Here is a 15,054-nt window from a genome sequence, read left to right as displayed (position 1 = left end):
TAATAATAGTTTTATATAAAGTATAGTAATAGTTTTATATAAAGTATAATAATAGTTCTATATTTTAGCTAATTATAAATAGATATTTATTAACTAATTATTTAAAAGAATAACTTTTATAAACTTTAAAGAAGCTATCTATATAATATATCTTTATATATAAAAATTATAATATAATATTTATATATACTATTCTTTTAAGAATAGTTCTAAATTTTATAATATTTTAAAATTAAAATTAATAATAACCTAAAAATTTATATTAAAAATATTAAATATTTAGTTTATTAAAAAATAGTATTAAAATATAGCCTAAATTTTTATAAATTTAATAGTTTTATTTTATATTTCTTAAACTTTAATTAGTTAAAAATTAAAGATATAAATTAGAATTTTAAGGATTTTACTCTTTTAATAAATATATAAAAGGAATATTTTTAATTTAAGTTAAAACTTCCTTTTTAAAGTTTTTAATTAATTAAAACTACTTTCTTTAATTTCTTTATATAATTAATTAAATCTTTTAATTAATATAGATTTTAATTAATTTTTAATTTTTAATTAACTTATTTAAATTTAAAGTAATAATATATTATTAAAGTAAGTAAATAAAGTAAGTAAATAAGAGTAAAATACTATTATACTTCTAATTAATTATAACTTAATATTTATTAAAAAAGGTTATTAAAGAGTCTATAACTAGCTACTAGCTATAAGTTAACTATAGCTATTAAAGAGTAATAATAGTTCTATATAAAGTATAGTAATAGTTTTATATAAAGTATAATAATAATTCTATATAAAGTATAATAGTAGTTTTATATAAAATATAATAATAATTCTATATTTTAACTAATTATAAATAGGTATTTATTAATTAATTATTTAAAAGAATAACTCTTATAAACTTTAAAGAAGCTATCTATACAATATTATTAAAAATAAAGAATAAATATTTTAATTATTATAATCTTTTAATTAAATAATTTAAGCGACTAACTAATAATAGTTACTACCTTTATTATAATATATAAGGATTAGAAATGAAGCTAACCTTCTCTTCTACAAATCTAAGGATTCTACTCACAATATCTCACATTAAAGAGAGCTGAGTTCACGTAAGAAATTCTGGTAGGCTGAAAATCAAACTTTATAAACGCTGAACCCTGCATGTGAAGCTTTAGAAACTAAACATATCTTTAGACGCTGCCCAGTCATGCGGACAGGTCTGGGTGTGTCCTACCGATTGAGGTCCCATTTTTTAGCCGTTCAAAGGTTATTTTTACTCTGCCAATTGCCTGAAAATTACCCACCCTCAAGTCGACCTTCAGTGTTCTGCATACTTTTTTCTTGCCTTTGCTTACGCGCAGGAACATTATCTTGCACTTAACAGCTCAAGACCGAGGGGCGGAGATGGGATCGTTCGTATCCGTTGAACAATGCGAGCTCTACTATGGTGTGAACATGACTTGTAACTCCACCGTAATAGCTCGAGGCACAGTGCCTCCTAATCCTGATGTTGCCGGAATCGGAGTGAGTCTACTTCTCGACCTTTAGCTACATAACGTGGATCACTTATTAGCCTGCCTTCAGATTATATCAGTGTTTATCGCGGTGACTTGTTTCGCTCTCGCTCTGAGCGCCATCGATATTATCTGGCGCACGTTCAAACTTCACAAGAATCTTCCTTCAACTTCGCCGTAAGTATTGCCCTTCCCCCCACTGACAATTCCTTTTTGACAAACAGCACTGTTCTTTACTTTCATAGAGGACAACTATGTAGCTTGACCGAGATATGCGAGGCCTTAATCCTTTCATGTAGTGATCAGCAGGTCTTCACCGGCGGTGCCTTCGCAATCTCACTTCGCTACTGGAATGGTTGTTCGGTGACTGCCTATCACTATAACATAGTTGCTAATATGTTGCTGCTGACATGTGCGACACACCTGATCTCGATTTCCATCGTCCGCAATTACTGGCGGAACCTTTGGCAGAGCACTCTCAGAGTCTTACTCATCTCGGCAATTCTACTTGTCACTGGCTTGATCCTCACAAATCAAGATGCAGACCTCCGTACAAAGTTCCCTACCGATATTCCAAATTCGAAGGAAACACAAGCTTTATTCCTGCCCGCCGCTTGCTTTCAAGCCGAGTCTCACATGCTGAGGACCATGGGAGAGTCACTTGGCGGGACAGAAGAACTCCGAAGAGGAATTTTTCAAGACAGCCCGAACAATCATATACGAGGTTGGGGATTTTACATGGTCATGCTGCTTTGGTATCTTCTTGCGTCGCTTGTCACTTGCGTGCGCCGTTTCTATCGCATGACCGTGATGAGCCGGGCTTTTGTTCCCAATTGTTTCTCTCACTTGGTGCTGGAAGAAGATGGTGGTTTGAACAACAGGCGCCGCAAACTCTTTAAGTGGATACATACTATATACATGATTTGCGGTGTCGGCCTTGGATCAGCGACTGCAATAACGTCAGCTGAGTTCATCATGAGATTGAGAAACTGGGTTCAAAAGTCCGGCTGGCTGGAAACGGACCCGACAAAGTTGCAAGTGAGCCCCGAGGACGATGCGACTTCCTTCGGACAGCAAGTGCCCATCCTCCTCACCTTTCTGACAGTATTTACAGCCGCTCAGACTGTCAATGGTAGGTGAAAATAAATCACACAATGACTTCTTGAGCTTTTAAATTAACACAGTTGCAGAACTATGGGACAAACGGCGCATTGTACACTCGGGCCACGGTGCAAAACCTCAGGGCAAATTGAGTCAGAGCGATTTTCAGGAGAAGCCACCAGGGCCACCTGACATTGAAACTACGGGCCAATACGGAACAAGGCTCCTTAATCAACGACTCTGGGAAGCCGAAGGCCATACCGGTACCCTGCTGCCGTACCAGCCAGCGGCAGACCACATACGCATGGTGCACCCGGACCGGCCTCCCTGCAACATCAATGCGAACACAACGCCTAGCAACGCTAACGAGCCAGGAAATCGTAATGTTATCAGCCCTGGCTCGTCCAGCTTTGTTGAGGGTACGGATGCGCTCGACTTTTCTTCGCCAGCTTCGAGCGGTGCCGGTAACCAATCGCCACTGAGGCAGACCTCGTCAGCAACACCGCCGGCGCACAACCTCTCCAACCAGGCTGCTCTCCTGAACCCAGATCTGAGGACAGGAGTCATGTGCACGTCGGAGCCCAAGTCTTTCCTGCCTTATTCGCCACCGCAATCGAACGCAAATCCTTCAGGGACGACTGCGTATTCATGATCGTAGAGCCTGTTCCGAGTCACCGTACTTCAGCTGTGGACTTCTCCAGAGACAGGATTCCCACGGCGTATTTGAAACCCACATTTCATGAACCTGCGCTGTATACAGTCATTGGTTACACGAGTTCGGGTCGCTTTCATCGGGAAGCAGTTCAACCTTGACGAATGGCGAAAGTGACATATGTAGGCTTTGCCAGCCCCGGTCACTTGGGTTTTGAGTTGTAACCTTGGAACACATCAGCATAATCTGTTTTGAAGTTTTGTGTAATCAATAGCCGCGCCTGGTTTGTGTGTTATTTTGCACACTTTCAGGCATATAGCGGGTTTTAACTACCTAGGTAGAATTGAGTCAGCATGTTTCTGCTCTATAGTCTTCACCTTTCCACCCATCAGATAACACAGAAGTTTCTTGTAATTGACGTGGAGTATTATTTCCCCTCATACATCATGTGACGTTTCAAGTAGTTCTAAGAGCATAGTTTTAAGAAGATAGTTCTGAAAACAACTCAGTCTCCAGTCCGCATTGTAATTCTCAAGCTGTAAGTCTAGGTAGTGTTGGGTACATAGGTAGGTCAAATTCAATGCTTGGGAAAGCTGTTGCCTAGCGGACGGATGGACCATTCACCTGAGTGCCAAGCCCTTGCAGGATTCTCAGCCACAGAATCCCTCTAAGCTCCGGGCGGGCTCAACAAGCCCTCCACTCCAAACTTCTCGTTCATAATGCATCGATTTGTCACATCAGCAGTTCAACTTTAACAATCTCTGCTCAGCCCCCGCCCGAGTCACAAAATGCAGCATCCCGTAACATCTAGCACTGCTGCAAGGAGTCATCTCTATGCTCCTCTCGACCCTACCATTCCCGAAATCAGGGTAGTAAAGCTACTTCCATCGGAGGATTTTGCCGCTCCTGTCCAGTGCCAGCTCTTGAATCGCCCTTTATTCGAGCAAGATAGAAGCTATGAGACGTTGTCGTATGTTTGGGGAGCTCAAGAATTTAACGCAGAGATTCTGCTGGACGGTGAACCACACCTAGTCACTCGAAATCTTCAGATGGCCCTGCGTTATCTCCGTCTTCCCAGATCTCAGCGAACAATCTGGGTGGATGCAATCTGCATCAACCAGAATGACCCAACCGAACGTTCCCAGCAAGTTCGACTGATGAAAGATATCTACGCAAACTGCGTTGCAGACCTCGCTTGGATGTTGAGCTACGATTATACGTTGAAGCCGCCCGAGACCGGCCCGGATGGAGCCAGCTCGGCACATGCAGTCCATCCGACCGAGGTAGAGCAACTACAATATGTTCAAGACGCGATGGAAAAAGTTGGGGCAGGGCGTAAGTTTTATTGGACTCGGAACTCGACACATTCCTTCCTTGTGACGTTGCAGTCAATGCATGCGCTGACCTTCTCGCAGTACAACTTATGAAGAAAATCAGCCTGAAAGATGTAGAAATTTTGGACGAGATGAAAGTGTATGCAAATTCAAATCGCGTTGACTTCGACAAGTCAAAGGCGAGGGGCAGACTGGTCAGGACCTTCGAATCCAACCCTCCGAGCAAGGTGGATGAGTTTCTCCTGACTTCCGAGCATTCGTCGGTTCTTTCACCCGCCTTCCACCAGGCGGCCATCTTCAATCGTGTTTGGACCATGCAGGAACTCTCCCTTGCACCCCGCGTCATCTTGGTCGCTGGTCATTACCAATTGGACTGGAAATTCGTGGAAGGATTCCTGGGAGAAACTGCATATGCAGACGCATTTCATGCACTATTTGGCCACGGCCACTTTTCAAAAGCGCTCCACAGACATTTTGCTGGAGCACAGAAGGTCGATCACCAACGACGAATCACACGACAGGCTGGCTCCGAGTCTACGCTCCTGGACGTGCTGGCACGCTTCCAGTCCAATCAGGCGACGGATCCAAGAGATCGGATATACGGCCTGTTAGGATTGGTCACGGACAAGCATGACATTGTGATTGACTACACCAAATCGGCCACCCAGGTTTTCATGGACGCTACCGTATCTCTGATCAACAAAGCCGAGAACCTCGACATGGTTTGCCAGACAATTTGGACAACTAGTACTGTTCTAGCCACCTCCAGGCTCGATAGGGGCGTGCCAGATCTGCCGACGTGGGCTGCTAACTTTTCCCTACCGTTCCAGTCTGACGAACACTCGCGAATCCTGTTCGCACAGCGAGGCATCTATGCAGCTGGGAAACATACCATCGAGACCCCTTGCAAGATTATAGGCAACCAATTTCTGCAACTACATGCCGTGATTCTGGGCCGCGTACAACAAGACATTGTTCTCGAGAATCCTAGGCATGTTTGGAACAACCCCCATTACCTTGCGCCCCGCAAGTGGCTGAAGGATTCTGGAATGATGGTCTCGAATACAGAAAATAGCAAGGATAACCAGGAAACCTACAAAAAGACAAATGAAGCCGCCATTCGTGCTTATTGGCGCACGCTGTTGATGGATTGCGCGGCGTATCCTATCACGCGCCTCACCAGCGAGGACATCTTGGTTGCCGACGCTGCTTTCCGCGAAATCCTACAGGATCCAAGGAATGAATACATAAATGGCAACTTCGGTTCTTCCAGAGGCAAGACAAGGGACCCCCAAGACCCTGACGATGATATATTCGAAGACGGTCTGGAGCGACATTGGAACCAGCTTCCCGAGTCAATGAGACGTATGTGGACCCGAAATTACAAGTTCTGGACGTTCGCTATAACTGAGAATGGACTGTACACCATGATACAAAACGCTCTAGCGGGAGACGTCATCGCTTCAGTCGAGGGAGCCAAGGTTCCACTGGTGTTGCGCGAAAATGGTGACTTTCGAGGCAAGAAGACGTACTTGCTGGTAGGATCGGCTTATGTGCACGGGTTCATGGATGGAGAGGCTTTCATCCCGATGACTGGGTTTTGCTTGGAAGAAGAGCAGATTCTCGTTCAGTGATGTAGAGGGACGAGGGTTGAGTTGACACGTGTCTAGGAAAGCCCATGTCTTGAGTCACATCAGGGTGACAAAACTACAAGCGCGAGACGACTTTATGGAAGATTTGAAGTCCGCGACAAATTTTGAGCCCACTGTGAAATTTCCTAGCCACTGAAATGGCCAGGCTTTGGTGCCGAAAACGGCGGAATGAATAAAAGTTGACTGTGTAGCACGAAAGAAGCGATCTGGCAGCCGCTCCTTTATTTTGATGAATTCGGCAGACCTCTTCCATGTCTGCGGCCCTTTGTTGTGAGATGCAGCATGTTCGGCAGCTGACGTCTCACACGCTAGTTAGGAATTAGAGCGAACGTCTGCACTGAATAAGCACTTGCATCAAGAGATGTACCTTTCGAATCGTGGAAACTCTGTATTACTTGGTGTTTGGAGGGGTCAAGGTGATTGTTCGCTGTGCGGCTCAACACACCGAGAGCTCCACACAAGATTTCGACAATAAGCCTCATCCTGGAACAGCAAAAGGCGAATCGAGTCAACTTTGTCTGTCATGGCCGGCCATGCGCCTGAGAAGACTCCCCCTCGAAATTATAGGAGGACCCGCCGAGACCAACTGCAAAGGATGCTGAATCTTCAGAGGAATTTAAACAGTATTAAAGCTTGTAAATGCCCTGAAGATTGTCGCGGGCTAGGCCGTATGCCACTTCTAGATACGGAAGGCAGAAATACAGGCGACGACCGTCAAATAAGTGTTGATCCTCCGGCAGAGACTAACCCAGACGGCAGCAGCAGCAATAATGATCCGCCCAGCAACAGTAATAACCGGGACAGCAACAAACAGGACGACACAAGGAATACATTTGTTCACAACAGCTTAAAGTGGGATACAGCGGGCGATATATCAGATCTTTATACCAGCGGTGCCGGACAGGTAGATGACGACTCGCTCTGGTACCACGACGACGATGACAATGACGATGCGCCCAGCTGGCTTCCAGGGGTGGATGGCCAACAAGGCAATGGCTATCTACTCGGTGATATCAGTCGCATGACAGGGACACGCATGAAATCAAAAACTCTAGCCAGGGCGGGGGGGTCAAAATCTGTCACCCTGGAACGAACCGGCGAGGAGGGAAATCTACGTATGTCTCTACAAGTACATGCTGACCCTCAGGGCTACCGAACTCGTGTGGGCTACTATGCGGACCTTTTCCTCAAACTAGCCGGGCCAATTCAAGAGGGGGATTACAGTCGAGAAGAACGTCACATTGGTTTTATTTCAAGTTGGCGCCTCTCCAAAGAGCCAAATCAGTATGGACACGAGAATTACCAACCATGGGTCACGGAATGGTTGCGTAGCGAGTTGGGAGATAAGGACGATGACTCAAGGCCTTTCAAGGAGACGCTGAGGCTATTATATGATGATACTGGTAGGATACGGGGGAATATCAATGATGAATTGATACGTTCTGCCTTGGACGAGACTGGAAACGAGCTCGTATTTGTTGAAATGCTGTGGATCAAGTACAAAGACGACACTACTGGAATGCAGGTGAGTATAGGCTTGGGTTCACACCCAGGTAGGCGGTGACACTTGGAAGGTCCGAAGGTTAACCATGGTCCAGTACTCCCGCCAACGTATTGCACCTCACGCTCTAGAACTATTTTACTCACTTCTAAACAATGGCACTCTACCAGCGTGGTATACAATCAATCTGCCCATTACGTTTATTGCGAGGGCCGGCATGCCTTCGGACGACGGCCTGTCAGAGATGTGGCTCAACGAACATCCCAGGAATTCGGGTCAGACCGAGAAAGATTACCGTGCTAGGATCTCAGACCACATAGAGGCTTTCCTCCAAATTGTACAGCGTTATGGATACAGGAAGATCAGCAATGACCACCGTGTAGTGGTGCTGACGGTTTCTCTCCCCCAACGACTCCGGGTAGTCAACTCGACGCTTGAGGATGAGACCGCCCGACCCCAACTGGGCCCGAAACAGATCAAACCACAGGCTGTATTGTCGAGTATACGATGATGGACCAATGATGACCTTGTGTGTGCAAATTGTCGCACATTAAGAGACTGTGTACTCATGGCCAACTCCGCGGGAATCTACTGCGGTCTCAGTCTATTACGACAATTTTCGCCACGCCCACAATGTGAACACAAGGAATCGAAAATTATTTTCATCGTTTTGAATATTTATCTTGTAGAATTTTAATCCCGCAGTTGGAATTGATGTTGTGTCTTGTCGCCCAGTACAGCTGGCCGAAAGAGCAAACTGGCTGGCCAGTCTAGGGTATGATTCAAGATATAGCTGGGCGTGGGTATGAGAACCCAATAGCCAAAACTTCAGTACTTGAGAATTTGGCGAAGATGCAGAATGAGTATATGTTAGATACATGGTATAATACAATAACTTCAATAAGCGTGATAAACTCAAGGTTTGGCCGCTCGCGTTGACGCAATTCCGTTGACATCAAACAGTGAAAGGTCCCGCCAAGAATTATAGTAACTGGAGTAACTTTAGCTATGCACTAAACTCTAGTATTTAGCAGCATTTGATTCAGTTGAGCATAAATCATGGTACCTTGGGGGGCCCACATTCTCAAGAAATACCACCAGATGGTGAAGCTACTGCCATTGTTCTTTCCACAGCTTGTGGATCTCTTCAACGCCGATATCTGCCAGATACTCTCCATAATGAAGGATGATCTTGGCCCCCTTCTCGCCACTCTTTCTCACCTTCCAGGTGCCCCACTCTGCTATCCCCTTTTTAAGCAAATACTGATGAGAAATTTTGTGCTCAAGGTCATCATTAAGCCTCTTTAACTGTCGGGTTTTCCAGTCCTCAAGTTCGTGAACAGAAACAGCCACGTACTTCAGACCTCTCCCCCTCAGCAGCTCGCGCACCATGGCGTGCGAGCTGACCAGGATGATTGAATTTGGCGAACCTCTGGCGTTGGCCTCGATATCCTCGACATATTTCTCCGTCCCAGATGAGCTCTTGAGATCGTATGCGGATGAGTCTAGGTCAATGGGAGGGTGCTCTTATTTTGCATTTTGTTCGGTGAAATAAGTCTTGCCGACACAGGGCCAAGCAGAGATCATAATTGCTTGATCGGTCTCAAAGGTCATGGTATCAAACTTTGCGCGGTCTTTTATGGCTTTTTCGCACTGCCTACCTAGGTACTCATCCTTTTGCAACAGGGCAGGAGGCTGGACTTTCTATGTTGGTCGCTGAGGAGACACAATGAACCAATTGAGTCTGGAGACCAAAGGTGCAAAGTAGGAAATGTTTCCGGTTAGACCAAGTTGAATTATGGCCTCTGATGATGTATATGAGAACAAAGCATGTGCCTTAAGTAGAAACCGCATCTTGGCAGCCAAAAGCATTGCCTAGTTGAACAAAGTCAGCATTTATTTCAAACAGTATTAACAACCCGCTGAGTGCAATGGGAGGTGTGACTGCTAGCCACATGCCTCGATCATCTGGCCAAAAGAGTATAATAACTAATCTACCTAATTAGCTATTCCTAACAGTATATAAGTATTGTACTATTACTACTCTCTTTAAGACTTTCTATAAAGCTTTAGGTATATAAAGATAAAATTTAAGTAGTTTCTAAATAACTTTATTTTAAATTAATTTATAAATATATAAAAAGTTTAAAAGTTTTAAATAATATAATATTAATTAATTTATTTAAATTACTTTTATAATTAATATTACTTTTTTAATTATATAATTATAAAAGCTATAAATTAAATAAAACCTTTAAATAAAAAAGTTTAAATTTATATTTTTAAATTAATTATTATAATAAAAGTATAAATATTAATTATATATTTTAAATATTTAATTAAAACTTTTAATAATTAATTTATTTAATTATTTTTAATAATATATAAATATTATATTATAAGAGTAAATATTTATACTTTTATCTTTTATTATTATATACTCTCTATTAATTAAAAGTATTATATATAAAAACTTTATTTATAAAAGATTAATTAAAGTAAAGAGAGCGAGCCTTAAAGTATATAATAGAGAGTTATAAGTAAGGTTAATAAGTATAACTTAAGTTTTTAAAGAATTAACTTACTTTATTTATATCCTTTAATATTATAAAGAAAGAAAGTTTATTTATTTAAATCTTTATATTAAAAGTTTTCTATTTAAGTAACTATATATAAAAAAAGAAATTAACTTAGAGTAATTTTATTTAAAGATAAGATAAAGTAAAGAGAATAATATAGTGTAACTACACCGTCTAACCTCATATATGCCGATTATAGATTGCTTCCATGGTACCTAGGGAAACGAGATAGATATGTAACAGTGAACCTAGAGTAAGCACCCGTAATCGAACAATACTATTGCTGTTATTGTAACGTCATCTTGAAACCCCCTCATAACAGATTCCTTGATACCAAGCTGTTGCATCTCCTAGCGTATATCGAGCCCGGCCCAGCTTTCTCCTTGAGTGACGCGTCAAAGTGAACCACATTGCTCGCTCCGCATACATGAGCCATCTGCGGCGGCTGCACAATAGTCCACTCGGGAATCACAAAGCCCTCGCCGCCTGGGCCGGGGCCACCAGGGCTGGACCGGACGTACGGGCCAGCCTCGGAGGACACGACCAAATAAGGCCCATGGGCTGACACCCTTTTTCTAGGCTCGCACCCTGGCGACAACGGCTCATATGGGCTTCGGGACGAAGGCGCCGTGGGGCTCGGAGGCATCGGATATGGCGAGTTAGGGCTGTGAGGGCTGCTGACGGATATCGTGTCGTTGCCGCTCCCGACGTATGAGAAGCGAGCGCTCGCCCTAGGATTGGTCTGCACGCCCAGCACGGCGACGCTCATGCGCCTGCCGCCCTTTGACTCGTCCTCGAAGATGGTATCCTCCTTCGTGACGGGTGTGGTCTCCTCCAGGCGCAGGACGACCCCAACGGCCCTCTCGTCCTCGACGACCTTGGGGTGCCTCTTTGCGAAGTAGCGAGCGTATTTGAACAGGCTCCAGTAGCAGCTCGCGACGTTGACAAGCGTGAGGACTAGCTTGTACGGCATGTAGTAAATCAAAAGCACATCCCAGCCGATCCGCTCGTTGCGCATCCGCAGGTGGACCTCGTTAAAGATAACCACATTGATGAGATAAAGCACGATTGTGCCAGCCAGCAGAAACCCGCAGAATGCGGGCGAGACGATGAATGAGATTGGCAGGATGAATGGGGTGAAGAGGTACAAGAGGGTTTCGTAGACCTCCTGGAAGACAAACAGCTTGGCGCCGATTTCCCACCAGCCAAGCTTCCAGCTTGTCAGGATGTAGTGCATGTTGTACCACATCCCGTTCACGAAGAAGAAATTCCACCGCAGAAAGCGCTGCTTGAAGACGGTCATCTCGCCGAAGCCACCGCGGCTGCCTCCACTGCTGAAGAACACAGCGGGCGGAGTCTCCGTCTCGACGAAGACTGACGTACACATTTTGATCCTCCCGCCGAGGCGGCGACAGCTGTGGCCAAAGAACCAGTCCTCCGAAACCGAGAAGCCTGGGTGGTCGTGAAATGTCTTGATGAGAAACCTGCGGTCCCAGAGCGAGATGGCACCATGGGGGAACGTCGCGCTGCCCATCTTACCGGCCAAGGCCCGCTGGAGGCCCGAGATCTTATATTCTAGGTCTTGCGCCTGTTGACAGTATGTTCCTTTGGAAGACCCGGGCCCAACGCTCTTGATAGTGTAGCCGATGGAGCGCACCTTGTCGGTGAGGCGCTCAGACACAACGGGGAAGTTGGGCGGAAGCGCGCAGTCATCATCGATGAGCAGGACATTCTTGAAGCCCTTGGCTGCGTAGCACCCCACGAACTGCGCGACAATCTTGGAGCCGACGGGACACCAGATGTGGTTGACGCCGTACGGAATGCAAATCTCTTCGGTGTTGTCGAGGGGCGTTTCCGAGTTTCCGTTGGCGATGACAAAGATGTGCGAGGCGGGGAAGACCTTCAGCGCCGCTTCGAGAGTAGGGCCGATGAGATTTGCGGATTTGTAGCAGGGGATGAGAAGTGCCGTTGTCGCGACGCCCGGTATCGAGGCCCGGTCGAAATCGTCCGGGTGGTCCACGACTGGTGGCTCCCTCTCGAAGAAGATGAGAAGAGGAGCAAACGAGTAAAACGCGGCGATGGCGATGGTGATGGACCAACCTCCCGCGATGACAAATTTCGTTGATACTAACCAATACATCCAATAGACTGCCCCTTTCCACAGAGGCAAACCGATCAAGACAAAGTAGATGAAGCAGAGCAATATGGTGTAGATTGTACACTCAAACAGAACCTCCACCCACCGTTTCCGTTGCAGCTCGACACCCCTGGCCTTGGCTTTCTCGTAAACCTCGGCCATTGAGCTTCGACGCGCGCGGCCGATGACGTTGCGCGCAGTCTCCTGCACCTTGTCTGGCACCACGGCATCGACTACCCTCCGCACTGTATTGTTGCGCCTCGGAACATCTTGTGGGCCGTATGTCGACTCCTCGTCCCCCCAGACCGATGATATCACATCGGAGGATCGGTCCTGGAGCGGAAATCGGTGCTGAGGTTTGGGCTGGGGCCCAAACTCCGGAAACGCCTCAGTGTCGTGGCTTTGTGTTATCCCAGCTTTGACGTCTTGATCTGCCGTCCTTTTCGGGTACACAGACCGGTGAATGGAGCGTCTGTCGCGATCCGTCACCGGGTCGCTGGTTTTCCTGGGCCTGCCTGATACCCGAGTGTCGTGCCACGACGTCCTCTTGTCCGAGGGTGGCAAGAATGAGCGCCTCCTATATTCGTCGAGGACCTGCTGGACCGGCCCGTACGTGCCCTCGTCCTGGTCCGGATCATGGCTTTGTGGATGGCGGGGTCCACTGGGAACGAAGCCATTGTGTATGCGAGAGGGTTGTCTTCGGTGACCGCGGATGTTGGGGGTGTTCGAGAAGGACGGATAGTCGTCCCCTCCTCTCCTCGAGGCGGAAAACAACCTCTGAGGGATGATGACATCTTTCTGCACCTTGACCGACGCAGACCTCTTTATGCCTCCACTCATTCCGAACTAGAACGATCGTACGCTGGCTATAGCCAACAGTGAAGGGCTGACGAGCCAAAGAGTGGAATAAATGACTAAGAATGGGGGAAAGAATGTAATGGAGCCAGAGGCTCTCCTTGACCGAAGGGATGGGTCAATATGAGACAGGGAATCCAAAAGAACAAAACGAATGTCTATAGTCCAGGAGAACTCCAGATGGCTGAAGATGCAGCGAAAACAGGAGAATAAATGAGCGAGTGTCACCTCACACAATGGCGACTATTGCGCAAGAGAGACAGCCCATGCCGTCCTCCCAGCTGGATCTGTCTCTGCCCTAGTGATCGACAGCATGGATTACTCGCAGCAAATGGAATCACCACATCGTGCACCGCTGCGGTCTCTCCCCTGCCGCATCCTCGTCCGACGCCTTCTAAAGTTGAGAGAGCAGAGGAAAAGGTCTATCCCAGGCTGCCGGGTGTGCTGTCCCACCACAGAGGGGACGCGTAGCTGGGCCTTGTGGCGCCCGAGTCAACCTCTTGTGAACCCAATCTTCTCAGCCTCAGTGAGGACTGCGATGTGGGTATCCGCAGGGCGACGAAGGGGAAGAAGAGGACTGGACCCACGCAGCCCCATGGGCCACGGTGCTGCAGTTGTCGTTTGTCATGGGAAATTTCGGACATGCCCCATCATACGCTCCTCCGCGGGCTCTGTCGCACGAGAATCAGCCTGTATGGCGCCTGGTGAGAGGAGGTACCGAACACAGCCAAGCTGACCTGCGTGCGGCAAATTGGTGGGACGACGGCCCAAACCCGAGGCGTCCGGGCAGCGTACTTCATGGTCAGCGTCGTATTGTTGCAAGAGTTGTAGATCCTTTTCATGCCCGGCAAAGGAGAAGAGAGAAGGAGGGAGAAGGAGCTGTGGAGCCGAGTAGTCGTTCAGTTGCCGGGCTGAAGAGATTTGTTGAACAAAGTCGAGTCATTCGGAGCCTAAAGACCGTGTTTTTGGAATGACGGCCATGAGCCTACTCACCTGGGACAACCCCTCATGCCCCCTCTTTCCCCAGCGATTCTGTCTGTCACCTCATCCCATGCAAGCAAGGGAGTATCCACGTGCTCGTGTACATGGTTGTGGTCATGTGGCCCCGTCCGTGGCTTGGGCTGGATAATATCACGGTGCTTTTCCTTGTCTTCAGGTGACCCTGAAGACTGCCGTTTATGCCCGCCCGCCTCTGTCCTTGCCCAGGTGGGCACGCACGTCTACGGGCAATGGTTGGACGCATGTTGGTAGACAGTGGAGGAGTAGTCCTCGGTGCACATTTGCAGCGTGGTTGTCATTCTGCCTGCGCAGCCAGCTGTGCAGTCAGATTTGGTAAATTACCACCGAGTGCCCACGGGCGGGTGCAGCACAGGCTACGGAGGAAACATCCGAAGACCATGGAAAGCTAGTGCATGTTGTGGCACAAAGCATTCCCGCCATCTCCCAGTGCTCTGGTCGGATGACCACACGCGGTACCAGGTGAGGTGGAGTGGTGGGGACGTGGAATCCATGCAACTGACAGAATTTTGAGATGAACGTCTGTCCGCTGCGGTTCTGCTTCTTTTTTTATCTCTCCCGACTACCCGACTAGTACGGAGTAGTACCAACCTGGCATCAAGTCAACCATCCATGACCCGAGACTGCCGATGCTTACCTACCTAGGTACACATGCTCACCGGCCGGGCACGATACAACCAACCTTGCCCTCGGCTCGTCCTAG

The 15,054-nt window shown here is 46.7% G+C and overlaps 5 protein-coding genes across 5 annotated transcripts; 3 read left to right on the top strand and 2 right to left on the bottom strand.

Annotated features, from left to right (window-relative positions):
* Positions 1 to 2,498: 2,498 nt before the first annotated feature.
* Positions 2,499 to 3,276, top strand: KVR01_001782 (uncharacterized protein; the record flags this gene model as incomplete). Its single annotated transcript, XM_044783516.1, has 2 exons — positions 2,499 to 2,655; positions 2,708 to 3,276. The coding sequence occupies 2 exons, from the start codon at positions 2,499 to 2,501 to the stop codon at positions 3,274 to 3,276; spliced, it is 726 nt and encodes a 241-aa protein (XP_044649737.1).
* Positions 3,277 to 4,956: 1,680 nt separating this feature from the next.
* KVR01_001254 (uncharacterized protein) lies at positions 4,957 to 6,244 on the top strand (the record flags this gene model as incomplete). The annotated part of the gene is made up of 1 exon (XM_044785105.1): positions 4,957 to 6,244. The coding sequence occupies exon 1, from the start codon at positions 5,285 to 5,287 to the stop codon at positions 6,242 to 6,244; it is 960 nt and encodes a 319-aa protein (XP_044649209.1). The 5' UTR covers positions 4,957 to 5,284.
* A 1,039-nt stretch (positions 6,245 to 7,283) lies between these two features.
* Positions 7,284 to 8,274, top strand: KVR01_001115 (uncharacterized protein; the record flags this gene model as incomplete). The annotated part of the gene is made up of 2 exons (XM_044781809.1): positions 7,284 to 7,787; positions 7,861 to 8,274. 2 exons carry the CDS (start codon positions 7,284 to 7,286, stop codon positions 8,272 to 8,274), a joined length of 918 nt encoding a protein of 305 aa, XP_044649070.1.
* Positions 8,275 to 8,873: 599 nt separating this feature from the next.
* KVR01_001235 (uncharacterized protein) lies at positions 8,874 to 9,377 on the bottom strand (the record flags this gene model as incomplete). The annotated part of the gene is made up of 2 exons (XM_044790040.1): positions 8,874 to 9,245; positions 9,300 to 9,377. The coding sequence occupies 2 exons, from the start codon at positions 9,375 to 9,377 to the stop codon at positions 8,874 to 8,876; spliced, it is 450 nt and encodes a 149-aa protein (XP_044649190.1).
* A 1,071-nt stretch (positions 9,378 to 10,448) lies between these two features.
* KVR01_001420 (uncharacterized protein) lies at positions 10,449 to 14,913 on the bottom strand. Its single transcript, XM_044788002.1, has 2 exons — positions 14,072 to 14,913; positions 10,449 to 14,005 (listed from the first exon to the last, which is right to left on the bottom strand). The coding sequence occupies exon 2, from the start codon at positions 13,317 to 13,319 to the stop codon at positions 10,656 to 10,658; it is 2,664 nt and encodes an 887-aa protein (XP_044649375.1). The 5' UTR covers positions 13,320 to 14,005; positions 14,072 to 14,913; the 3' UTR covers positions 10,449 to 10,655.
* Positions 14,914 to 15,054: the final 141 nt, after the last annotated feature.

The sequence above is a fragment of the Diaporthe batatas genome (assembly GCF_019321695.1).
Source record: "Diaporthe batatas strain CRI 302-4 chromosome Unknown Contig00002, whole genome shotgun sequence".
NCBI lineage: Eukaryota > Fungi > Ascomycota > Sordariomycetes > Diaporthales > Diaporthaceae > Diaporthe > Diaporthe batatas.
Note: the sequence above shows the minus strand (reverse complement) of the source record. Positions and strands in the feature narration are given on the sequence as shown.

Bases quoted from the DNA above. Each gene is read 5' to 3' on its own strand.
- KVR01_001420 (XM_044788002.1), bottom strand. From the start codon at position 13,319: ATGAGTGGAGGCATAAAGAGGTCTGCGTCGGTCAAGGTGCAGAAAGAT.